General features: G+C 47.7%; 1 protein-coding gene across 1 annotated transcript in view; it reads right to left on the reverse strand.

Annotated features, from left to right (window-relative positions):
- Positions 1–485: 485 nt before the first annotated feature.
- Positions 486–26,191, reverse strand: part of LOC142577643 (coiled-coil domain-containing protein 6-like) — a 55,777-nt gene continuing 30,071 nt past the window's right edge. The window contains exons 4-7 of the mRNA XM_075687123.1: positions 23,866–24,266; positions 18,795–18,895; positions 2,860–3,059; positions 486–2,763 (exon numbers count right to left, since the gene is read on the reverse strand). Coding sequence (XP_075543238.1) covers positions 2,593–2,763; positions 2,860–3,059; positions 18,795–18,895; positions 23,866–24,266 — 873 coding nt within the window. The 3' untranslated portion in view covers positions 486–2,592. The remainder of the gene's footprint in view (positions 2,764–2,859; positions 3,060–18,794; positions 18,896–23,865; positions 24,267–26,191) is intronic.

The raw sequence follows: 26,191 nt of genomic DNA on the forward strand, positions 1-26,191 counted from the left end.
TGCAAATATGGCTATTCAAATTTTAGCACAGCGGCCCACTGATTCTTATCCCATAAAAAGTATTTTAAAAATTGCAATTTCTTAACAATTTCAAGGAACATTTTCCCCCAAACCATTCCCAAGTGGAACAGCTACCCGGGGATGTAGCCGAGTGGCCTTCTGTTTTTGCTTTCACGACCGCACTTCATAAAATGAACTTGCGTGTATCCTTTATGTGCCGAGCAACGTGTCATCCAGAATTTCATGCTGAATTTATTATGATCCCTTTTCAAGTGCTTTCATCTTTTTTAAAATCGTTTATGGTATCTTACTATGCATCACACACGTGTACAACTAAATTGCATACTGCACAGAGCTCCATGGTGTTTTTGCAAGTTCACTTTTTTTGACATTCCTATGTAGTGCATGACATTTTATAAAACCTGCTCCTGCTCAAGGTTCCAAACACAGGCCAGCAGTACCAAATAAATAAATCACATTCCATGTGAAAGGCACAACATTTTGTTTTTATTGTAATGAAATGCTTCCAAAACCAAACCAATAAACAAACCTTTAAGTTCTGTGTGCAAAGACTGTTAGAAAACTGACAACGGACACCTGTTACAACCTATAAACGCACATACTTGCGTGCACACACACACACGCACGATGCACACTTGAATGTGCAATACCAGTGCCATTAATTGATCAGTTTGGCTTTACCCCTCCCCCTATCTAGGAGCACCCACTTAGCTCTTGCAACCCATGAAAAATGGGTACGCTCAACTGGTATCACAGTCAGAAGCTACGGCAACATCTTTCAGCGACAAAAATCAGAACACAAAGGTAAACTTCACAAACTGCAGATCTGCTTGGGACCTTCGGCACACTAAACTCACTTTGTGCCTTTCGACACTGAAGTTCCGGCACATAACAGCAACATTAAGGAAAGAAAACAGGACAGCAGCACATGGCTGTTATGTATTGGAAGCCTCAAAATATAGAACCCACAGGTTATGAGTCAACAGCGCCAAAATACGCTTCAAGAACAGGCGGTACAAGAATGACGAGGCAGACATACGGCTGAAAGCAGGTCTGTTAACACACAACATCAGCCAGACTGCACTATGAAACAAGTATGACAGCTTGTCGGGAGGCTCTCGTACTGGCTGCTGAACAAGCTGACTGCTTCCCTCCTCTTGTGGGTGACTGCATTCATATATCCCTGGGTGCACAAGCTAATACATTCTCAATCACTCACAAAGCTTTCTTTGCTAACAAGAGAACCAAACTGACTGTTAGTTGAACAGCAGCAGATTATCACACACAAGACACTTTCATACATAGTGCTTGACTCACAAACCTGAACAAATATGGAAAGAATGACAAAGTTAGAAACTCACAAACTATTTACAAAATGTTGCCAAAACTGCATTTCTAGTTGGACAGACAGATTGTCGCACCAAAAGCAGAGCATGGCCCACATGCACACGCCAGCATTTAATCTGGCAAAAATACACATCCCCTTCATAGACCAAGCTATGTTGCCAATGCAAAAGCTACTATGCTAACCTTACAGTGGTAACATTAGAATTCTCATTGGGCTCTTTCAATGCCTGCTTCATCAAATTACACTGCAATAAAGACCGCATTTTTGAGCACTCAGCAGCTTGCATACAAATGTTACATTGATAACCTAATTTGCATAGCAAATAAACCTACCTGAAATGACTAGAACCATTGGGGAGTCATTGCTCACTACTCTATGCAAACCTTTGGATACCCAACTTCCCTCCAGCAACGTAAGCTCGCTTGATGGCACAAACATGCTGAAACCGTTACCTATGGCCATAGCTAAAAAATATCTGCAGGCGCTGCAATGTCAGACTGCAAAGAATAATGGCAAGGCAAGCTGCCCAACTAGTGCGCACACACGAGGAAAAAGAATACCTTTAGCAGTGCTGAACCTTTCCACTAAGCAAGTGTTGATTTATTGACACCCACCTTGAGTGAAGCATGCAGTAACACTGCAGTCTCATTTTATTTTTTCATTAAATAAATAAAGCCCCCACCCCAACCCTCTTCAGCAGCTTCTTTGGGTGGCTGCATTACTGCATGCACACCTTAAAAACAAGACAGCATGAGCACAAGGTAAAGGTGTGCAGTACATCCAACCTACTTTCCTGTAGGGTAGCAAATGATAAAAACTTTAAAGATGCATTTTCAAGTACTTGTACAATTACAACCAGCTTAAAAAGGGGGGACATGTAAAACAAGGCAATCCTTTCGCCAACAACACCTTTCCTTTAACACTGAAGGACACATGCAGCCTGGTACTGCACTCAAACCTGGGCAGCCAAGGATAGCAAATGAGCATACTGTTGCCATCCAGAGAACCTCGAGGCATGCTAACTACTTGTAGCAGGACTCAGACTGACGAATCTGTAACCCTTCCTCCGGGTTCAGTAAAGTGTCTTGGAAAAGTACCCCTTGGCATTGCGCAGCTCACTTGGGGCTCTGTTTCAATATTTATGACAGTAAATTGACTGTGGCTTCTGTGGAAAGAGGAACATGCCAAGGTTCCATCATTGCAATTTGTTGGTAAGCTGTCAATCAGTCCATCATAGGGGACGCTGCAGCTGGCACAGTTGGTGGTGCCGGATTTGCAGCGCTCAGGTGGCTGGGTGCAATTGGTGACACCACAGGTGTTGCTGGGGCAGGTGCTCTAGAAAACCGCTCCTGTGATGACGTGCGCACACGGGCCTGGTTTGAAGAGGGAAAGCTCTGCACAACACAAATTGGTTTGAATCATTAGTCAAGAGAGGATTAAGGTAAGCCCTTATGGAATTCCCACTAAGGCTGTTGTGCAGCCTGACTCACAGCAGGGTGTGGTGGCAGCATGTTGACAGTGGGCGGAGATGGGGAAGGCAGCAGGAATGCAGGTGGAGGTGCTGTAGGCCCAGTTGGATGAAAGAGGGGCTGTCCACAGGTCTGACAGCGATTTAGAGACCCAGATGGGCTTAGAGCCTCACGTGGCAGACTGCCCAGCACACTACCAGGGCCTCCACTAACCGGAAGACCTGTACAATGTAGCAAAATGTCTAAGCTTAATCCTCTGAAATGGTATACCCCACCTTTATGGTAAGAACAGTGGCAGAGTAAAAAGAACAATCTGCCTGGCAGGTAAGAGAAAACCGAACGAGAGGACTACTCACTCAATTACACAATCAGTGTGCACAGTTACCTTATGTAGAGCCCTCCAGCCATCAAGAAAAAAGCTTAATGATTCCACCACTTCTGTGTTTTGAAAATCAAAGTACAGTCAATGACCGATTTTTCGGACCCTCTACGGAACATAAAAACGTCCGAAAATTCAGGCAGTCCGAAAAAATGAATGCATGCCTTTCTTTTTTTCTCTGATCTAGAGGTGAAGGGCGAAGTACCAGTCTTCCGAAACCCTGCCAAAGCATCAGTGAAGTGGCTATAAAAAGAGGCGTTCAAAAACTGTATGCAGCCTACTGCCGGTTTATTATGTACATGTGCATCGTTGGGCAGCCAGTGTTATTGCTGCAGTGGCTTGAAGAACTTGTTGATTGTTGTTTGGACAGCGTTCCGGTTGCATGCGATCATATTCGCCTCGTTCTGAGCAAGGGTCATGTCAGCACTGTACACCGATGAAAGAGTCAACAGTGCTCGCGTCAACTCAGCGCTTGTAGGCGGCGCAGGCATTGGCTCCCCATTTTCAACATCGGAGTCTTCTGAATCCCCCACAACCTGACGGGCTATTTCCTCGTCAGTCAGTTCTGCACCGGTACTAACCGACGGTACTGCTTTCCGTGCTTCGATGCCATCGGCGAGGACAACGAAGACGGAGTGGGGGCCATCGAAGGCAAGCGAAATCCTTAAGTTGCGAACAGTGGAGTTCGCTGAGGAGCGTCAAAGCACCTAGGCCTAGCGTCGCAGAGCACACTTGACACAACAGCACAACCACACACCGCGCTAACCAAAACTTGTGGCCTGCACATGCCTGCACAAACAAACGAAATGGCGCCGCTCCGGAAACTCCGCCAAAGGCGGAAGTGCGGCGATGAACATAGCCAGTGTGGCTAGACCAAATCGGTGTGTGACGGCTAGATTCGGCTAGTTGTGGTTCAAAGCGGTGATATGCTTCTGCTGCAAGTCGATTTCCTTCGCAAGGGCGCTGTACGAGGAGCCAAAGGACCTTCCGTGGGATCAAAAAGTCCGGAAAATTGGATGGCGGGGGGTTCGAGCGTCCGAAACTTCAGATGTCCTTATACATTGATTCTATGGGGCGCGTGGCGGTGCCGCGAAGATGTCCGAAATATCAGGCATGTCCGAAAATTTGGGCGTCCGAAAATTCAGTCGTTGGCTGTACTGAAATGGCTTTACACTACAGCTAGCTTCCATTAATTCAACCTTGATGAGACCAATGAGTTTATATAGTTAAACAGGAGGCACAAAAAACAACACACAGTAATGATTCATTTGGTAGCATTTACCCACATTTCAACACACTTCTGAATCGAACGCACACCCACTTTTTATGTGTTTAAGAAGAAAAACACCATAAAAGTGACAGATCTCCTAAACGAAGTAGGAGTAGAAGTTGCACCAGACTTTCTGGCAAGAAAAATGCGACATGCCTCCAATGTTCGGGGAAGAAAAAACAGCGAATTTTGCCTTCACAAAATGGAATTTTATTTACTGAATGCACATAGTCATCATTCTCAAACAGCACTTTATCGCTGTCTATGAGGAACCACAACATCATGTCCTCCATACATTCCATAGTGCGTTTCATATTCTGCATTCATCAAACCACTCGCTAGTTTGTCCTCCAACACATGTTATTCTGCAGGATGCCAAGAACGTGTGACACGACTTGTTGCCGCTAGCTTAACATATAAAATACTTTATAGTTTGAATAGGCTGTCGTAATCGGACAGAGCTTTGCGCCATTGTTGTCCGGCCATGTGCAAACTTCTTTTGTTGCCATCCATGTTACCCATCTTGTGATGGAATAGTGATGCCAGCTAGGCTGGCTCTGACGGTAGGCTGATGCAAATGATTTTTAGTTTCATATCAGACTGCACCACCTAAGCTATATTCAGATGAATTCTTTCGGGAAAAAATATGCGCATATTATAATTGGGCAAATATGGTAATAATTCATCGTGAGCTACCGTTTTCGCTTTGAAATCTCCCTGGTGTAGGCTGGAAATAGGCATTTTCTATGGGAGATAATGTGTGTTCGACACATTCCCTGCGCACTAAGCGCTGCAATGACTGACGCTGCTGCATTGGAATCACCACTGCAGCCACCACTGGGGTCGGGTGCATGTGTGATGACCAGCCAAGTTTGACTTATTTGGTGAAGGCCAATTTCAGAATCAATGAAACTTTGGTCCCATAGAAATGTATGGGCCCTGTACGTATAAATGTATGGGCCCTGTACGTATGGCAGTGTGTCCCTGATGCCGTATTCTGTAACAAACCACGTCATTTGCCCATCTTCTGGCCCTTCATCACTGCTTTGGGCATGGATTGTAGGCCACCACATCGTAGTCTTTAATGGGATGGTACCCTCGACACTAGACATGATAAATATGGAAAATGGAATGGAACATTTCAAGAACAAGTTCTAGTTGCGTCAGAGCTATTTAAGACAAAAAATTAGCTGTGTGAATTTGATCACATTTGTAAAAACTAATTATGGCAGTTTATCCATGAATTTAACAATAAACCATGTTGTGACGAGAGTTGGGACAATTGCGCTGGACAAGTGACCATGATTGACTGCAACACAAAAGAGTCCGAAGAGGATGAAGTGCAAATGATAGTGTACGCTGGCGTGGCCGGCGACGATCTGGAGTGACGTGTGCTGGTGGCGACCAAGGCGGCTACCGGTCCGCTCAAGCACTCGCCTCGAGACCCGTTGCGACTAGGGGATGACCCTAGGCGGTTGATCCACCTTGGCGGCAGTGCCTGCGGTCCTTCCCGAGAGCATGGCCGCCAGCAGTACTGCCGGCAGCACTATGCTGCCAGAAGCCGGTGGAGCTTTTTGCCAATGGGCTGGTCACACCCATCGAGCCACAGAGTGGCAGGTGTCCCTCCCCGGTGCCAGGGCGCGGACAGCTCCACAAGTTGACAGACCCGCACAGTCTGTGTACCATGAGTGCACAGCTACAAGACTGAGCTTGACATAGTCATGTATCCGGTGAAAACTAACACACGTAGGATAGCAAACTATACTGCATATGCAAGGATGGTTAGGATGGGGTTACGAAGCCTGCCCATTATTCGCTGTGTTCTTGTTTTTGTTGCATGTTTAATGTCATATGTGATTAGACATGAAGGTGATGAAGGCAGTGTCTGTTCCCCATGCATCTCTTACAGGGTGCTGAGCCACTGGGCCGATGAACCTTTAACAATTGGCAAGCATGCCAGGATTGGCTTTTAACACCTATAGCCAACACTCCCACACCGCCGTGAGGCATGGAAACAGACAAATTATACAGTCTTTGACGAGAGCTTGATCTTGGTGAGGCAGTGTTAAGAGAATGGGTGGAGGAGGAACATGCGAGACTATGTGATGAGAGAGCAGAAGAGCACAATGTAGGGAAAGAGCAAATGTCCCTGCAGCATAAACTACTAGAGCAAGAGCAAGACAGTCCTCAAGTAGCAGGACGTAGCCCAAAGGCTGCCGAACACGTAGTGCAGGCTACCGCTTTATGCTCGTGTTGACAAATGTCTACAGTACACACAAACTTATTCCACCATTCAATGCTACTATAGACAACCTAGATGTTAATCTGCAACGCTCCAAGCGCGTCGCGACATGCCAGGAATGGCCGCAAGAGAAATGGGTGCTCTCGTTGAGTATCTGCATGACTGGAGAAACATTAACCGTCACCGGTCACCTGGATCCGCTCGCCACCTTGGACTATGACGAGCTCAAGATTTGCACTCCTGCAGCGTTTCCGGTACACTGCGGAAAGCTACTGCGAAAAGTTTCGCCATGCCAGGCATAAAGACAACGAGAATGGTATGCCGTATGCAGCCAGGCTGTCCGGCTACTTCGTTCACTGGATCGATAGAAATTGCAGAAAAAAAGTTAGTGCCCTCAGAGACATGATCATCGACAAACAATTAATCAAGGGCTGCTCCTAGAATGCGGACAGCTTCATGCCAGCTCAGACTTTACAGAATCTAAGCAGGCAGTGGGTTACTAAGGAAATGATTGCGCCTGCATCAAGGACGAAGTTGGGAAAGAAGACGGCATGGGGTGATAAACATTTTTTCCTGTGCGACAAAGAGAGGCACGAGCGGCAGATTGCTGGTCGTGGACAAAATGAAGTTTCCCCGAGCATGGTCAGATGGGTGCAAGATGGGTCACAATGTCAACAAGTGGCCAGTCAGTAATGTGGCAGGAGGGAAGCCTCCTGCATGGTGTCAATAGACAAATTGGAGGAAAAAGCGATAGAAACTGGTGGCCTCGTGCTCAAAGACAGGAGAAAAAATACAGATTGTCAGCGCAACAATGAGTTGGCATGTTTCAACTGTTGACCAAATTGGGCACATGCCTGCTGCAAAAGGGTTCCTGGGAAAGTGTCCAGTTATACTACTGCGTGTCACTGGGTGCAACACCGTTGGGGTACGGTAGGCATTGGTGCCCAAGGAAAAGTTTACCGGGACCTGCAGCACAGTAGTCTTATTAGATCGCACGGTGCGTTGTTTACCAGAAAGTACGGTCTTCTTGGACGCGCCATTTTTTGCAGGATAAGTTTGTGCTAAGTGCATGCAGGACCCCCTTTGTGATGATGTTCTTGGAAACATCGATGGAGCAGTGCCACCGGAAAACCCCAAACAGCATCACAGCCAAATAACATGTACAGTAAAACCTCGTAACGAAACGGGATATAACGAACCAATGGATATAACAAAGCAATCGTGATTCCCCTTGAAGCTCCAATAGATGCTCGTGTATTGAAAACCTTGTTTTAGCGAAGCTAAAATTTACTCGCAATTGGTACAGTCACATGAACCCACTTATAACAATATTAAGGTGCCACGAAAATTCCATTGTTATAATCGATAATTGTTATAACCGGGTTGCATGAAAAAATCAAGATAGGGGGATGGCAGAGCTGTTGTGAGAAAACTATAATGGCGGGGAGGCCAGTGCCCCTCCCCACCACCTTCCTCCATCCGGCTGCAGATTGTGTTCACTCGTTTAACTGCTTCCTGGGCGCTCCGATCGTGTGCAACAAATTTCGGCTCTTGGCGTTAAAGTATGGCACTGCTATAACAACTGCAAAGAGGTGTCATGGGTGGCAAGCGATATGCAAGTACCACCGAGGCATCGGTTTGGTGGCCCTAAAAGGGGCCTTTTAAAAATTGTGAGAAATCCAGAAGAAACGCTGAGGTGGGATCACCACAAGCATCTTGACACATACTTCTCACTGGCTTGCATGAGAAAACCCTATGTCCCTCAACCTTGCATGCTTTACGCGAAGCTTGCCGACAATCTTCTCCAAGGCATCCAGGTGCTCCACGTAGTGCAGCGCAAGGTACCTTGCGAAAACGAAGCCCGGGAGCCGGGCCTCCTGTGAGGACAACGTTGAGGCAGCCTGCTCAAGTGTCATTGCTGCCGTCGTCACCGTCGCTATCTGATGCGAGCACATTCGCGACGATCGCTTCATTGGGCAGCCTGCCCTACCGCGTAATCGCTGCCGTCGCTATCTGATGCAAGCACGGTCGCGACAATCGCCTCATTGGTTAGAAGCACTTAGTTTCCAAATCTACAGCCGTGCACGTTCTTTTCACCAGCAATGTCGTGCATTGCCGATGATCAGTGGGTGGATCAGCCATCTTCCGTTTCGGTGGTGAGAAACTGCGCTGCCAGGAATGATTTCAACACAAACAATGAAGACCTACGCGTGCAATTCAGCTGTTTGCAGAACTGCGCCGAATGAGGAGCCAGCAAGCAACCTGCAAGCAACCTGCGAGCAGCGCAGTTGGCGCGGTCCATTCGCGATTCTGAGGGTGGGGCGGTGTAGAGCTGTGGGCGCAGCCGAGCTGTGCGTGCAGCCCGTTCCTGTTTGGAGGGGAAGGGCGACAGAAGAGAGGCGCGCGAAGATGGTTAGTAAATGAGCGCACAGTGGCTGTTGGAGCAGTGGCCAGTCGTGCAGCGGCTTGAATTTCTCTCTTTTTTTTTTCTTTTCAAGGATTTCACATTTCACTACCATTCAGCTTGGACACCAAGCAGTCAAGCTTCATCGCTATAACCGATAGTGCGGCGACGGGGCATTGTAGTAAGTGGGTTGTTTCACCATGCTACTTATTGTTATAACTGACATATTGTTAAAACCGGCATCGTTACAAGTGGGTTCGACTGTATAACGAACCTTTATTATAGAGCGCAGCTCATTGGCGCCCGTTCCTGTGTTTCGCAGAGCCCTTGTGCCTCGCCATAACCAGCTCCGTAGCTAGGGCCAACACGCTGCTCAAGCTGCACGCGCTCCTGGCACCATCTCTCGCACACTGCGCGAGCCTTGCTCTCTTCACTCCCCCTCCAATGCCACCCATGTGCGGCGGCAATCAGAGCGTCGGCTTGGTGGCGGCTGACCTCGATGATGTGCTGCTGCGTAAGCCGAAAAGCATAGCCGCTGCCGTTCGCCACTGCGTGTACCCCTTCCCCCTCCTCTCCTCCGTGGCGGCGACCATGAGAGGGCACACTGTGTTCTCTGGTTGCCGAAGCATCAGCTCGTTATGAGCAAGTCACGGTGCACACTTCCCAAGCCGAAATGCAAAGCCACCTTCAGTTGACTCGCTAGCAGCGTCAGTCGGTTGCTGCCATCTCTTCGCCTAACAATGTTTTTATGCGCCTACGCGCGGCCTCCAGCAACCTCCCGATAAGCGAGGCAGCTGCGCCAAGCTATGCTCCGTTTGCGGCGGCTGGTGGGAAATGTTCTGCACCAGACGGATTATCCGAGGCTCACAGACGGTTTATATTATAATATTGCTACGGAACAGCCACCACAGTGTGGCTGCACTGAGGAGGAAGACGACGTGTGCCCGCTTGATATAGTATCGCCATTTTGGCTTTCCTTTACCTTCCCTGTAAAGAGAAGCTCCGCGACCTTTTTGGCAATCCGTTCAGTCGCCAAGTCAATGCCAAGAAAGCCCTTGCCACTAGTGTACAGACGTCGACCGAGTCCTACGTGTTGTACATTCTCGACGTCTTCGCCCTTTTTGCCAAGGCTGACCCGATCATGTCTGAGGACGTTAAGGTTAATCACGTCCTCAAAGGCATTGCTGATGACGCCTTCAATTTACTGGTGTTTACAAACGTCACCAGCATCGATACGATCCTCAAGGAGTGCCGCCTTCTCGAGCATGTTAAAAGCCGCCGGGTATCCCAGCACATCACGCGACTTCCCAACACAGCTGCGACGTCATCCTGTGAGGACCTCTTCCAGCAGCCGTCGCGATGTGACAACTTGACCTGCATCATTCGTCATGAGGTCGAAGCGGCACAACCGGCGGCCCCTTCATTCCCAACACCTGATCATTCTCCGGTGACAATCTCCTTGATCCAGGCCGTCGTCCGTCAAGAGTTGTCCAACGTCGGCCTGCAATCTATTCGTTACGTATGCTCAGAACCTCTCTCTCCACGCACGTCCCCACTGCGCTCTTCTTACTCCTCTTACGGACAGCGCAACCCCTCCGAATGGCGAACCGTGGACGACAAGCCAATCTGTTTTAACTGCCGACGCATTGCACATGTCGCTCGCCACTGCCACAGCCACGGCACTTCGACGCGCTATTCTCCTGATTACCACCCTGGCCTCTCTGGCGCGTCCTTTTCCTTCGCCCCTTCTATGCTCGCTCCATCATCTGACCCTGCGACACCTTTGACATGACCCTGCTACTCCCGCTCGCCTTCTCCCTCCCGTCGTCAACCTCGTTTGCCCCCGTCACGCCGTGCTCCTTCTCAGACCTACTCGCCGCACCCCCGACCGGAAAACTAGACAGTGCAGCTTTGGGAGGTGAAGCTGCAATGACAACATTGGCACGAAATCCTTGCTTCACCTTACCCACGAACAAGAATCTTTTGGATGTCCTCGTCGACAATGTTCCTGTGTGCGCGTTGATTGACACCGGGGCACATGTGTCCATTATGAGTGCTGCTCTTCGCCGTTGGCTCAAGAAAGTTCTGACGCCCGCCCCGAACCAAATGTACAAGTCGCCGACGGAGGGACTGCCGCTATTGTTGGCATGTGCTCTGCCCGACTCACCATTGCTGAGAGACACACCGTCGTTCTCTTCACCATCATCGAGCATTGCCCTCACGAACTCATTCTCGGTCTGGATTTCCTTGCCAATCATCCTGCCCTCATTGTCTGTTTGGCCGGCTCACTTTGCCTTGACTTGCCTCTTCTTGCAGACCCTGCGGACCTGCCTCCAAGCCGTTAGAGCTGCATGAATTTTATTCGCCTACTGCCTCACTCTGTGACACACGTCGACTTGTCCTCACCAGCTGTGCCTGACGGTAATTACGTGGTCGCACCAATTCTGGCGATCCATGGTGTTACCGTGCCGCACACTGTGCTGACAATTAGTGGCAACCGCACCTGCCTTCCAGTTATCAATTTCGCGCTAACTGCGCAAGTTCTGCCTCAGGGGATTTCATTGGCTATAATTAGCGCTTTGCAGGATGATCAGATCGAGCCATTCACAGCGGAAGATCGTGACAGCTCAGCCAATACCGTGATGTCATTGCACGGTACTGACGTCGACATTGAGAAGATGGTTTCCTCTGACCTTACAGCTGCTCAAGCTGAAGCTCTTTGCCGCATTCTTGAAGGCTATCGCAACATTTTTTACTTTGACAATTGACCCTTAGGTCAAACATCCGTCGTGACCCATTGCATAAACACTGGCGATGCGAACCCTATTCACCGATGTCCATATCGTGTTTCTGCGTCCGAACAAGCTGTTATCCAACAGGAAGTCAAAAAGATGCTTGCAAAGGACATTATCGAGCCTTCCTGTAGTCCCTGGGCTTCTCCCGTCGTACTTGTCAAAAGGAAGGATGGAACGTGGCGTTTTTGTGTACATTATCGCCACCTGAACAAAATCACAAGAAAGGACATGTACACTTTGCCAAGTATTGATGACGCTCTAAACTGCTGTACGGTGCCACCTATTTTTCTTCTATCGACTTACGAGATATCCGTCGACGACATGGACCGAGAGAAGACTGCATTTGTTACCTCTGACGGCCTTTATCAGTTCAAGGTGATGCATTTCGGTCTCTGTAACGCGCCCCCCACCTTCGAACGAATGATGGACTCTTTGCTTCAGGGGTTCAAGTGGTCCACCTGTTTGTGCTATCTGGATGACGTCATCGTTTATTCGCCCACATTTGACACGCATCTAGACAGTCTTTCAGCGATTCTTGATGCGTTCCGCCGCGCCGGTCTCCAGCTGAACTCGTCAAAATGTCACTTTGCTCGCCGCCAAATCACCGTCCTTGGACACCTCGTGGACGCCAGAGGCATGAGACCTGATCCAGACAAAATTTGCGCTGTTACGAACTTTCCTGTTCCGAAGTCTACCAAGGACGTTCGTAGTTTCGTAGGGCTGTGCTCTTATTTCCGACGCTTTTTGAAGGATTTTGCGACCATCGCACGTCCCCTTATCGACCTCTTGAAGAAAGACTACCCATTTTCTTGGGGACCTGACCATGCTGCATCTTTTTCCCAGCTCACTACTCTTCTTACCACACCTCCAATTCTGGCCCACTTTGACCCGTCTGCCTCAATGGAAGTTCGAACTGATGCCAGTGGTCACGGCATAGGAGCAGTGTTAGCACAACACCAGCGTGGACATGATCACGTTATAGCCTATGCCAGGCGACTTCTATCACACGCCGAGCGCAATTATTCAATCAAAGAGCACGAGTGCCTCGCTCTTGTGTGGGCTGTTGCGAAGTTCCGTCCATACTCGTACGGATGACCCTTCTGTGTCATCACTGATCACCACGCGCTCTGCTGGCTATCCTCGCTCAAGGACCCCACGGGACGACTCGCTCGCTGGGCGTTACGCCCGCAAGAATATACCTTCTCTGTGGTATGTAAGATGGGACGCTTGCACCAGGATGCCGATTGTTTGTCCTGCTACCCCATCGACAAACCGGCTGATGCAGATGGTATCGCTTGCGTTTTCTCTGTGTCCCAGCTGCTTGAAATCGGCGACGAGCAACGCCGCAATCCTTCATTACGAGCCCTCATCCGCCGCCTGGAGTCAACGCCTTGTGACGCCCCTCACCGGATGTTTCTCCTTAAAGAGGGGACATTATACCGCCGCAATTTCGATCCACACGGCCTTGACCTTCTGCTCGTCATTCCATTGCACCTGCGTTCGACTGTCCTCCACCAACTTCACGACGCTCCCTTGGCTGGACACTTGGGCGTCTCACGCACATACCGAGCGTGTACGCCGTCGATTCTTTTGACCGGGTCTCGCCCGCTCCATGCAGCGCTACGTTGCCGCTTGTGAGCCCTGTCAGCGCTGGAAGAAGCCCTCCACACCTCCAGCTGGATGTCTCCAGCCGATCGACATCCCACCCGATCGACATCCCACCCGAACCCTTTTTCTGTGTTGGCCTAGACTTTCTTGGACCATTTCCTCTCTTGGGCTCCGAAAATAAATGGGTTGTCGTCGCTACCGATTATGCTACGTGGTACGCAATCACCAGAGCCCTCCCGACAAGTTGCGCTACTGACGTTGCTGACTTTCTGCTCTATGACATCATTTTAGTGCATGGTGCTCCGCGCCAATTACTCACTGACCGTGGCTGCAGCTTTCTGTCTGCAGTCATCGAGGACATCCTCCGCTCCTGCTGGACAAAGCACAAGTTCACCACGTCCCGCCACCCACAGACCAACGGCCTCACGGAGTGCCTCAACCGGACCATCACCGACATGCTTTCGAAGTACGTTGCGACCGACCACCACGACTGGGATCTTCACTTACCATATGTGACGTTCGCGTATAATTAATCGCGCCATGACACCGCCGGCTATTCACCATTCTATCTCCTATATGGCCGAGAACCAGCGTTGCCCTTAGACACTTTGTTGCCCTCGGCCACACGTTCAGCGACTGAATACGCCCGCGACGCGATCACACACGCCGACCACGTGCGCCAGCATCCGCCTCGAGGCCTCACAGAAGCATCAGAGACGCCTCTATGATTGCCACCATTGCGACGTGCACTTTACTCCAGGTTCTCTGGTGCTTCTCTGGTCACCCATTCGACGTGTGGGCCTTTCCGAAAAGTTGCTGTCGTGCTACACATGCCCATACCGTGTGGTGCGACAAGTGACCGATGTCACGTATGAAGTCATCCCCGCCGACCTCTCAGCATCATCGTCGGCTGGAAGTGACATCGTTCACGTGGCGAGACTAAAGCCATACCACGTACCTTTCGCCGCGGATGTGTAGATTAAGCACCGGGACGGTGTTTCTACTGCCAGGGGTGATGCTACGGAACAGCCGCCACAGTGTGGCTGCACTGAGGAGGAAGACGACGATGTGTGCCCGCTTGATATAGCATCACCATTTTGGCCTTCCTTTACCTTCCCTGTAAATAAATTGTATATAGTATTGGGCTTCAGCTAGACGTAACAATATAATCCGTCTGCCTATATAAGTAGTTTATTCTCAGTCAGTTCTTTCTAAGCCATTAGTGAGGCAACCAGTGGAAGTCCTTCGTCTGCCGCTGCTGCTAAACAAGCTGCCCGGGCAGAGGCCCAGCGCTGTCGTCGCCAGGATCCAGAGGTGTGCTATGCCGAACCAGGCATTGGTGCAGCAAGTCTAGCATATATCCATCTATTTCTACAACCACAAAGCTACCTTCATGACAATCAAGAACTGGGAGTGGAGTGTTTCTTGAAGAAGTGAAGAATAAGAAGTTGTAACTGTACATGCCTAGCTGGAATTATTCGCCTCATTACCGTATTTACTCGCATAATGATCACACTTTTTTGTCAAAATATTCATGCAAATTCAGGGGTGCGATCATTACGCGGGTTAAATTTCTCGCAAGAAAAAGAATTTTTCATCCCGCGTTTGCTGCGGGATGACAACAGGTCAACAGACAGGCGGCTGCCGCTATGTGTAGTGCGAGACACCAAAACAAAAATGGCGGCCGGCGGAGCAAGCCAAACGCAACGAACGCGTCTTTTCTTCTTCTCGTGAGTACATTACGTGCATTGAAACAGTTTCTTCCGTATCAGTAATCAATGATATCGTTAATATCTGCAGCAATAATGTAGCCATGTCCACTTTGAGGAGACAGAAACAGATGGGCGCGCTTAGCTTGAAATAGAAACACATAGCAGGCATGCTGCGGAAACTGCGGCATTTGTCTTCACTACTATCCTAATATGGCACGTTTCCACTAAGGGTGGGCGAATATCTTAGCTGTGTTACAAGCATCAGCATATGAACAGGGTACACTTCTAACGTATCAGTGTAAATGTGGCTACTATTGTTGCCGCTTGCGATTTGTTGCGTGCCTACGAGTGCAGAAAAGAATCGAAAGATGCCTTTGTTGTCGTTGTTGACCACAACCATTATAAAGCCTACACATAATAAAGGCAAGCTTGGTTGTAGCTTTTTTTTTTTGTCATGGAAGTGCGGAAAAATGATGAAGGGAATGAAATGGGGCATATGCTTAAGAATGTTTGGTGCATGCAGACCGCTTGGTTTGTCTTGAAGAGTCGTTCACGTAGCATTCGACAAATGGTAAGCGCGATCATTATTAGCTAGACTTGGCACACGGAATATCGCTGCGGCAAGTTCGGGGTGCGATCATTAAACGAAAAATTTTAAAAATCTAATTTTGACAACAAAATTCAGGGGTGCGATCATTACGCGAGTGCGATCCTCACCGATCCCCGTGTAATCCCCGCCAGTGATTAAATAAAGCCTAGAATGACTGAAAATGGAATTGGTCTGCAGTCTGCGAAGCATGGTGGCTTGCGCTCGGTCGAAGTCGGGAGGCGGGTACACACGTCTCGTCTCCTAGTAAAAGTTGGTAATGTCAGCATAGGATTTGGGGGCCTCTGTGAGAAACAGTTCTGGATAACGGCGGCCGAAGTAGCCGCCCAGGCAGCGGCGAGCATTTCCTGAGCCATGAAGAGATTAGCTTCCGTTGGCAGCTTCGTTTCCATATTTAGCAACATCCACTGGATGAGCCTTCCACGGTAAGCAGCCTTAACACTCCTAATGATCCCTTGGTCCAAAGGTTAAATCACCAATGCACAGTTGGGAGAGAAAAAAATTAAGTGGACGTTTGTCAGAATGTCTGACAACGTCAGAACAACGTGGTGGGCATTGCAATTGTCTTAAAAAAAAAAAAAAAAGGGCAGATGGATCTGCCTTGCTTCCACATGTCCGCATTAAAGGCTTCCAGCCAGCTAGTGAATATCGCGCGCATCATCCACGCTTTGTGGTTGGCAGTGTACTCAACCGGCAGCCTTCGGTTCCCTTTAAAACACTGTGGCTTCTTGCTTTGGCCAATTACGAGGAGGGAACGCTTGTAGGAGGCGTCCATGTTAGAGCACAAAAAGATGGTGACCCGCTCTTTGCTCCGCTTGCCACCATGACATTTTTCTCCCCTGAGGTCGAGTGTTTTCGCCGGCAACATCTCATAAAAAAACCCCCACTCTCATCCGCATTATAAATTTCGGAGGGCTCATATTCTTGAAGTATATTTTCGTAACTTTCCTACATCCAGGATGATGTGCCTTCGGCGCCGACACTCGTCGATTCCCCAGACAGCACCTTGGCGATGATACAGTGCCCCGTGCCTTGAATCGGCTTAGCCAGCCGGTGCTCACCTTAAAGTTACCGTGACCCAGAATGCATGTGAAGTCAATAGCCTTCTGTTGCAGAAGGCGTCCAGACAAAGGCATCTTGTTCGCTCTTTTGTCGAGGAACTAGTGAAATACGGCTTTGTCCACATCTTCACAGACTGGCGTTGCCATCGTGCTGTGCTGTGCGCGCGCTCCGTTTTTCAGTGCCGCCATGTTTTCTTTGGCTTTCAGAATTGTAGAAAGTGAACTGGACGGGATATTGTACTCTTCCACAGTATCAGACTTGTTCCTGCCTTTCGCAGCTTCGGCGATGATTGTAGACTTCTGTTCAACAGTCATAAACTTGTGGTTTTTAACAGGCTGCAGCATCTTCCCGACAGACCAAACACAGTGGGTGGAGAGATAAGTGAGATAACACGGAGAAAGAGACTCGTCGTCATGTCGTTGCTGTTGGCAATGAAGTCATGTGAAATGTCACATGGCAGCATAGTTGCAAACAAATGGACTAGCAAACCGCCATTTCTAGCGGACAACAACAACAAAAAATTGTGTTGCTATCATAACTATTCAACCGATCGAATGTAAACAGCAATGGCGGCGCCCTGCGCACCATTGTTTGTTGGGGGAAACGTCAGATGAGTGTGCTGCAGCAGTTTTGGCGTTTCTGAGTTGCCAACTGGTTCATGAACTGAAAAAAAGTTGCAGGTCGCTACCTCAAACCTTCGTTAATGTGGGACTGCTTTATGAGAGTTCCTCGCTGTTGAGAGGGACAAAATGCATTTAGCTCAATGGCGGCTCGCCAGGGGTGCCAGATTATTTCATTGCTGCGAGAATTTCGTTTTTGAGGGCTTTCGTTATTGAGGGGTTTGACTGCATATGCAAAGTACTGCCATTTCACAACCTGCTGTGGCCCTAATTTTGTATGAGATGCACTTCTTACACAACAGACCTTTAGTACAAATACCATTCTTGGCATATTCAGACCAGTTTTCTTCCTGGCTATCTAGCTATACACCTATCCCACCAAAAATATGGGCCGATATCACAAATAGTTGCCTAACAATGTGGGCCGATCCCAAAGGTAGTGCAATCTAAAAATGTGGGTCATTCACGTGGGTATGTGCTACTCTTCAATAAACCTCTTTGACACAAACTTGGGTGTGTGCCCCTGTGGCCAATGGTCATGTGCCACAGTGTATGTGCCACTGGGCGTGCGCAGACGTTGTGTCGCCGCCGAACGTGCAGCGTGTGATAATGGAAATGCGAGACAGGAACCTGGCTGCAGTGTCTCATACATGGCATGTTTCGGCTATTCACACACTTGGATAGTCGTCGTAGGCAATTCCCGAGGGAATTTTTTCCGCTTGATTATTACCGGTGTACTGTAATGAGCGGCAAGTGTATTTAGGCCCACATTTTGAGTATTTGAGCATAACAAAATGTTTATGTAGTAAAGCAGAGTACCAATTTTGATGATCTTGATTGTACTAAGGTTCAACTATGTTTAAATTGCCTAGAGAGAGAAGGTAGTGCTTCAGCTCCGTAGTTATTGCAGCATTACCAAAAAAAGATGCCGCTGAGTGCAGTTGCACGCTTCTGAGTGTGCCAAATGCATAAAGTGAACGTGCCCTGCACACGTGTCAAAATGCCGCAAGACCAGCATATTGCCCAGCAGTAATTGCTTGCTGCTTCTGCATGAGTTGTTCTTGTGGAGGCAGTCAAAGTGATTGTACAACAGAAGAAAACTTGAAAAATTACTGCATCAGCTGCAGCTGCAGTACACTGATTGCATTTATATTAGTTGCAGAATACTGCAACTACTCATTTAAGAACTGCTATGCAATGATGCAGATTACATTATGCAGAGTACACAAGGAGAGGGGGAAAAGAAGGAGATGGCACCTGGACTAAGAGGCCTTGAAGAGTTCGGCGATGGATTGTAAGGTATTGGGCTTGACACAGTCCTAGGCCGCATAGCGTGTGCGGACATTTCATTGAAGTGCCTAAAAAAAAAAAGAAAGAATTAGTTAAAGGCATGTAAAGCAAGACTTGCATACATAAAGATCTGGAACATTAAATGAGCAGTTCTACTACCATTGCCTACAAAGCAGGTGCTTCCTTTATGACAATGAATACATAGCAGAAAACTGACAAAAATGACAGAACTCGTAAACAATGTAGAACTCTAACGTGCACCGAATTTTTTAACAAGAAACATGCAGCAGGTCTCCTATTTTGGCAATAAAAAAAAATATATGAAAGCAAAGTTTAATGTTCATAGAATAAAAATTTATTTACACCTCATGTCCATTGCCATCACTGCTTTAAAAAAAAGAAAGAAAAAAAAAACTTATTCAGGGGTGGAACTGATACAGTGTGTCTTGGAGCACTCCTGGGTGCAGGTAAATTGCAGTTTTGGAGCAGGCTGGGAGCAGCTAAAATACCGTTTCAGAAGAGACAGAAGGGGCACATCAGACCTTATTTTCCATTAGAGTAGAGGAGCATGTATCATATCTTAAAAGGTTGAACTTGACAACATGTTACAAAAAGAAGCTCAATTGCCTCGGACCATTGTATTACATAAGAAACTCTGGTGTGCTAGGCTTAAGCTCGCAGAAATGCTATAGGACATCACTGTACACTGTGTGTTCAAGATTAGATAGATTATGGGGTTTTATGTGCCAAAACCACTTTCTGATTATGAGGCACGCCATAGTGGAGGACTCCGGAAATTTCGACCACCTGGGGTTCTTTAACGTGCACCTAAATCTAAGTACACGGGTGTTTTCGCATTTCGCCCCCATCGAAATGCGGCCGCCGTGGCCGGGATTCGATCCCGCGGCCTTGTGCTCAGCAGCCCAACACCATAGCCACTGAGCAACCACGGCGGGTCACTGTGCGTTCAAAATGGTAAACAAGTATTGCACTTCACTGCCTCGTACCACAAAAGATGACAACATCACTCCACGAACAACACTGCATGCCCTCCTTCCGCAGTCCTGCAATGCCTACTTCAGCCTTACAATTGCACTGTAAATTTCTTCTCGTCACTTTAGCACCTTTTGCAGACCTGTGTTGGCATCCTCGAGCAGGATGTTGCCGCTCTCTACTTTCCCCAAGTCCTTGTTTTTAGACCAGTGGTTATTAGTTCTTGGGCATTGCTTAGAAGAGATTTCAATGAAGATACTTTGGTAGGTAAGAGAGACTTCTCAGTGAGAGAGGTGCGCTTGTACATGCTTTGCATCTCGTCCTCACATTATCGTTTTGCAGCTCTTAGACACTCCTGTTCATGCTCTACATGCTCTGCGAGCGTTTGTGTGTGCTGCACACTAGGGTTCGTAATATCGACGAACGAGTAATCAATGAGTTGGTTAAAAGTATCCCACAAACAATTAATCTTCATCGATGCCCACCTTTCATTTAAGTTAACTAGACATGTTCGATTAATCATTTTTGAGAGTTTGACAAGAGTAGTGCGAAAATTTAGAAATTGTATTAGAATGGGCCGTGCACGAGCACTGACTGTGCGGCTGTGGTAGAGCAAATGTCAACTGTTTTTTCTGCGTCCCCAGTGATGCCGAGCAGAGCACTTCCCCTCTCTTCCCCCACATCGCACACGCCACAACGCCGCTCAAAGCCATAGACTTCAAATGTTCTCGCAATTGAAGGCATACTATAGCAATCCAGTGGTTCATTGTTGTGTCACTCCCAGTCCACTAAATGCATGGCACAGCATTCACGACGGTTTGGAGCATGTATTTCACATAACAATGGAGTTCCATGTCGATTCCAGCAAATGTATAGCTACTCTTCTATAATATTCTCGAATGCTAGTTGTGTGGCCATTCAAGGAAGGCGTCTGTTTCACGCAAATATTCCAGCTAATTGACATTATTTCGCTCCATAGAAAAGAGCATGTGGCTTGAAATCTTAAACCAGTAATTTTCTTTTCCCCTCTGCATATTGCAGTTTCTTGGATACTTCAGTTGGGCTTCACCTTTAACTTTTGCCACTTATCTTATTTTCTGTTTAACTGTACTGTATAAGGATTCACTAGTGCCATGCGTCTTGTTTAATTCTGCTCTACATGCCATTATAAAACATACATGTATCGTTTATCTTTTCAAAGCCAGTAGTGCCAACTATATTCCACATTTATCTAATGACTTTAGCCATGACCTCTTTGAGGGCACAGAAACAGAGATGGGTGCGCTTAGCTGCCAGTGACATAGAAACACATGGCAGGCACGCTGCGGAAACTGCGGCATTTGTCTTCACGACTATCACATTACAGCATGTTTCCGTTAAGGATGGGTGAATATCTTAGCTATGTTACAAGCGTCGACGTATGAACAGGGTACACTTCTATAGTATCCATGTAAACGTGGCTACTATTGCTGCTGCTCGCAATTTGTTGCGTGCACACGAGTGCAGACGAGAGGAATCAAAAGGAGTTTTTTTTTGTTGTTGTTGTTGACCACAACCATTATAAAGCCTACAAATAAAGCCAAGGCAAGTTTGGTTGTAGTTTTTTTTTTTTTCATGGAAGTGCGGAAGATGAAAGGAATGAAATGGGGCATTTGCTTAAGAATGTTTGGTGCATGCAGACCGCTTGGTATGTCTTGAAGAGTAGTTCATGTAGCATTCGACAGATGGTAAGTGCAATCATTAGCTTGACTTGGCACACGACATATTGCTGCGGCAAGTTCGAGGTGCAATCATTACGCGAGAACAATCATGCAAGTAAATACAGTATCTGTGCATGATATTGTCGCACAATGAACCTCACATTTCCATGAGCAACCAGCAGACCATACAGTTAAACCTCTATATACAAACTTAAATACTTGTACAGTCAAAAACTTCGATATATCAAACATAGATATATCAAATTATTGCGTATATCGAACCCTTTCTATATCCCTTGGAAAGTCTCATGCATTTGTAATTTTTTATTTTGAAGGGGATCGGACGTAAAATGGATGTATCGAATGCCACCACCCCAGACCAAATTCACTCTGTTTACAGGCGGTGAGCTTTCCGGCAACACTCTCGAAGACAGCAGTGGTGCGATGGGCATTACAGACTGCTGCACACTATAGCTGCACACACCGATTGCGCCATTTGAACGTAGCAGCGTACGCACGCGGCGGTTTGGCTAGTTCGCCGTCAACGACGCATCATAACGCATTGCATTTACCGCACTGACTCCTCCTTGGTGCCGCGCTCTGCACCTCGCCAGGACTGGTGGTTTGCATCCACCAAGACGCATGACAGCGCATGCTCACTGGGCTCACTCAAAGACGTCTTGGCAGACGCCACTTAATACTTTGTTAATGACAGAGTTTCAAAATGCTTCGATTGACGGCCGTGGAGATTGCAGCAGAAGTAGAGGCAGAACGAAGATGCTGCTGAAGTTTATCTTGCAAGCGCTGATGTTGCCCCGCTCCCAACTTCAAGTGGGTCTGTCGCTGCTTTGGCCCTTCTACGCTGCTACTAAGGTGCAATAGAAGGCACTGGCCCATCGCTTGTGGATTGTTTAGACTATGTTGAGGGCTCTGAATTTAAGCACATGGCTGCCGATAAGCAGGCTACACTGCTGCGGTACTTTCAGCCAAATAAATAAATACTTAGTGTGAAGCTTCACGTGAGTATTTACTGTGCCATGATTCAGGCGCGATTGGGGATCGTCGTTTGGAGCTGACATTCAGTTGTACCACGCATTATTGGCCTGAGACTTTACGCGGCTGGCGAAGCCTGCACGGCCTAGGCTAATTGCGTGCGGCGCAATCGACCGCACGCTCACAGCTGAAGAAGTCGGCGCAGCCTACGCTAATTGCGCGCGGCGCAACCGAACACGCGCTACGAACAACAATCTGCAATCACGCTCTTGGTTCATTGATCTGCAGAAGTTTTTGACGCATTTTTTAGTGCGATATTATATATAGAACTATTTCGAAATCACCCCGCTGTTCAATATATCGAGGTTCGACTGTATAATGAAATTCTCAATTTAACAAAGTATTCAGCTTTCCATAACTAGTCCACAAAACACCATGTATAACCTTAATGTAATTGTGTTTATACACAATTTCAATATAAACAAATTTCACTGCTGCTGAAAAAGAATACTGAGACAATGAAAACTTCCGTGGCAGACATAAATGGTCAAATGATTGCATTACAAGCAGCTGCTTGAGGTTGCACCTCTCAAATTGCTTGCTGCGCGACCAAGAGTGACCACAGAAGCAGAGCAGTGTCAAGTTCTGTAGTCCAAGGGCGATAAGATCCTGCCCTGCCCCGTGCTTTGTATACTTTGGGTGCTAGTGAAAGCTGAGCCGATGATGGTGGCTTGATGAGCACAGGTCTTTCCCCGCAAGTAAGGGGGTGGGGGGCCAAGCTTTCGGCTGCTCATGGCTGTCAGCGTGGCTGAGTGCATACACAGCCTGCAAGCCATTTTAAATTTAATTTGGCGTGTGTACGTGCCTTTCCGGGCGTGCCAAGCGAGAGCCAGACGAAGCATTTGCTCCCCACTGCGAGGGCTTTTCATGATGGTATAGCCCCACTGCGGGCAACACTATTAGCCGCGGGGGCGGAGTAGACGTGCAAGCATGGCTGGCTTAGCTTAATTCGTACCACCAATCTGAAGATATCGTTTGCACGGCATGAAACTATCTTTTGTCACTGCCTTTCAAACTTAACAAAATTACTTTTTCTCATTCAAATTTGCTTTTTTCGATTGCCCGATAATCCACAAAATTTTGCGGCCCTTTCCTTTTACGAAACATTGATAGGTGACTGCACTTATTTGCATAAAAGGTAGAATTTCAATACAAAGAAATATAACGAAGCAAACTGCTGATTTTACCAGCTTCATTATATCGAGGCTTAACTGTATATTTTGATGCATAATGTTGACCTGTGTCTTGCCTTATATACTGCCATCAATAAGTATTGTGAGAAAAGTCAGCACCTCTCCTCGTCCATCTCCAGGCTCGATTCAGACTCTGAAAGGTGGCGGCAGAGGGACTCGCGGCGGTCCATCTCGAGCTGCAGCTTGCGCTGAAGGCGCACATTCTCTTCACGGATCTGGCGCTCCTCCTGAGCAAATTGGGCCACCTTCTCATTGTGCTCCTGCTGAGTGTCATGGAGCTGGGCACGGAGGCGTGCCAGCTCCCCACGCAGCCGTGCTACGTGGGCCCCCAGCGCAGCTGGTGTGTCACGCCCGGGCTCTCGAGGCGATGGCGGTGCTGATGGGGGCTGCTCCAGCCGTTCCTGTAGCAGCCGCTTCTCTGCCTCCAGCTTGTCCATTCGCTTCCACAGGCGGTTCACCAGTGCCTCCTGCTCTTGCTCCAGTGTGCACTCAAGCTCCACCTGGCAACAAGCACAAAGTCACTCATGAACAATCTGCCACATCTGCACAAACATAAAAGAACAAAACAGACCCAAACCACAATATAACTGAACGGGATATAACAATATAACAGATATAGCTAAGTAAATGATATTCTCCTTGAAATTCCCATAGAGATCTATGTATTTTAAGCCAAGTTTTAAAGAAGTAAAAGTGTGTTGTTAATGGATACGACAAGTACCTGACACAAAAAAAAACATCACTGATTACGATACTCCCTAATACAAAATTTGAGCCCAGCTCTATACATGCTTTCATTTCACGACTACTGGCTGGCACAGACAATCTGTCTCATGCCGCAAGTTGCCAACAGAGCGAACTGGGGCGTGACTGCCTCGCTAATCTGGATATCGCGAGAGCCAGCGCGTAAGTGACACGTGGGCGCGATTCACAGCAGCCCCCGCCGACAAACGTAGATGACACGCGCTACTCTGGTGCCATCTCGTAGCCATTGTCACCGCACTACGCTTCTCTTCTCCCCTTTTGCCATACCCTCCTCATCCGCTTTCCCTCTCCTGGCTTTCATCTCCTGGTGTGTTCATGCACTCGGTTATGCCGATGTCAACATTCGCCACAGGAATGCCTAAGAACTAAGCGCCCCCAGAAACTAAACTTCATGCATGCAAATCACTCATTAGGCCAAAAATGGAACACACATGCACCATCTGGGATCCTGATAATAAACAATATTAATGCAGTGGAAATGATTCAGCGGAAAGCAGTGAGGTTTATTCCTTCGAAGTACCGCATAACTGACTCGGCAACAACTATCATGCAGGATCATGGTATAGAGACATTACAACTAGGTGGAAAATTATAAGGGCTAAATTTCTTTTTCTACTAAAAAATAACCTCGCAATCCATCCTGTTCCATATGTTCGACCATTAACCACAAGACAAACTAGACATCACCACTCTGAATCCTTAACTCCCTATCATACAAAAACCAATGCCCTCAAATTTTCCTTTTTCCCTATACCATTGAAGAATGGAACGCACTACCAGTATCATTCTTATACCCCTGTCAAGTGGGCAAGTTAAGTGCACTTACAGGGAGTGCACTTCAGGACCTTGAGTCACACTTTAGGCAACGCGCTTCCTAACGGGAAAACAGAGTGCACTTGCAGTTAAAAAAAAAAAAAGACAGACTAAGAGTGCATTTTTAAAGAGGTAAATTAACAAGAGAAAGCTGCTAAAAGCGATTGTTTTAAGTAGAATTATATATAAAAACAAACTTCACCTATTTGTCTCAACAAAAAGCGAAGATATTTTTATTATAAGTGTGTTGCAAGTCAATGCTGGCCAAGACGAATGCCTAGCGAATTCAAAACAACATGGCGGCGTGCGGCGAGGCAGCAGTTGATCCTGCTCATGATCCTGCTAGAACAGAGAGTATATATGAGCAAAGACGGCGAGTTCAATATTTAGCTACACTGCAAAATGCCACGCACACGGCTCAAAGCACGACCGGCGTGGTCCCCCCCCCCCCCCCCCCCAGCACGCTTTCACACCAAAATAAACATGAACTGAAGGAACATGGCGGCGCCGCAGTGCCGCATCATTCTGGCGCCGTTAGTTGCGTACATGATAAATTCGTTTCTTTATTGTGCTGTTTCGCTTCTCGCTAAACACAAATTATATTGTTAAAAGCTGCTCAATAGCTGAAATGAACTTTTGTGTCCTTTTTCTATGCATTACATTTTGCGTCGTTGAAAGCGTTGGTGGCGAGGCTAGGCACTCTTTCAAACCGTTGGCGGCGAAGCTACGCACTCAGCCAGCAAAGTGCGTTCCGTGAACGTACTCAGACTTGAGTGCGCTCATCTGAGAGTACACTCCGCTACGACGTTAAGATTTGGGAAAGTGCACTTAAAAACCGAGTGCACTC

This window comes from Dermacentor variabilis, chromosome 1 (genome assembly GCF_050947875.1).
Source record: "Dermacentor variabilis isolate Ectoservices chromosome 1, ASM5094787v1, whole genome shotgun sequence".
NCBI lineage: Eukaryota > Metazoa > Arthropoda > Arachnida > Ixodida > Ixodidae > Dermacentor > Dermacentor variabilis.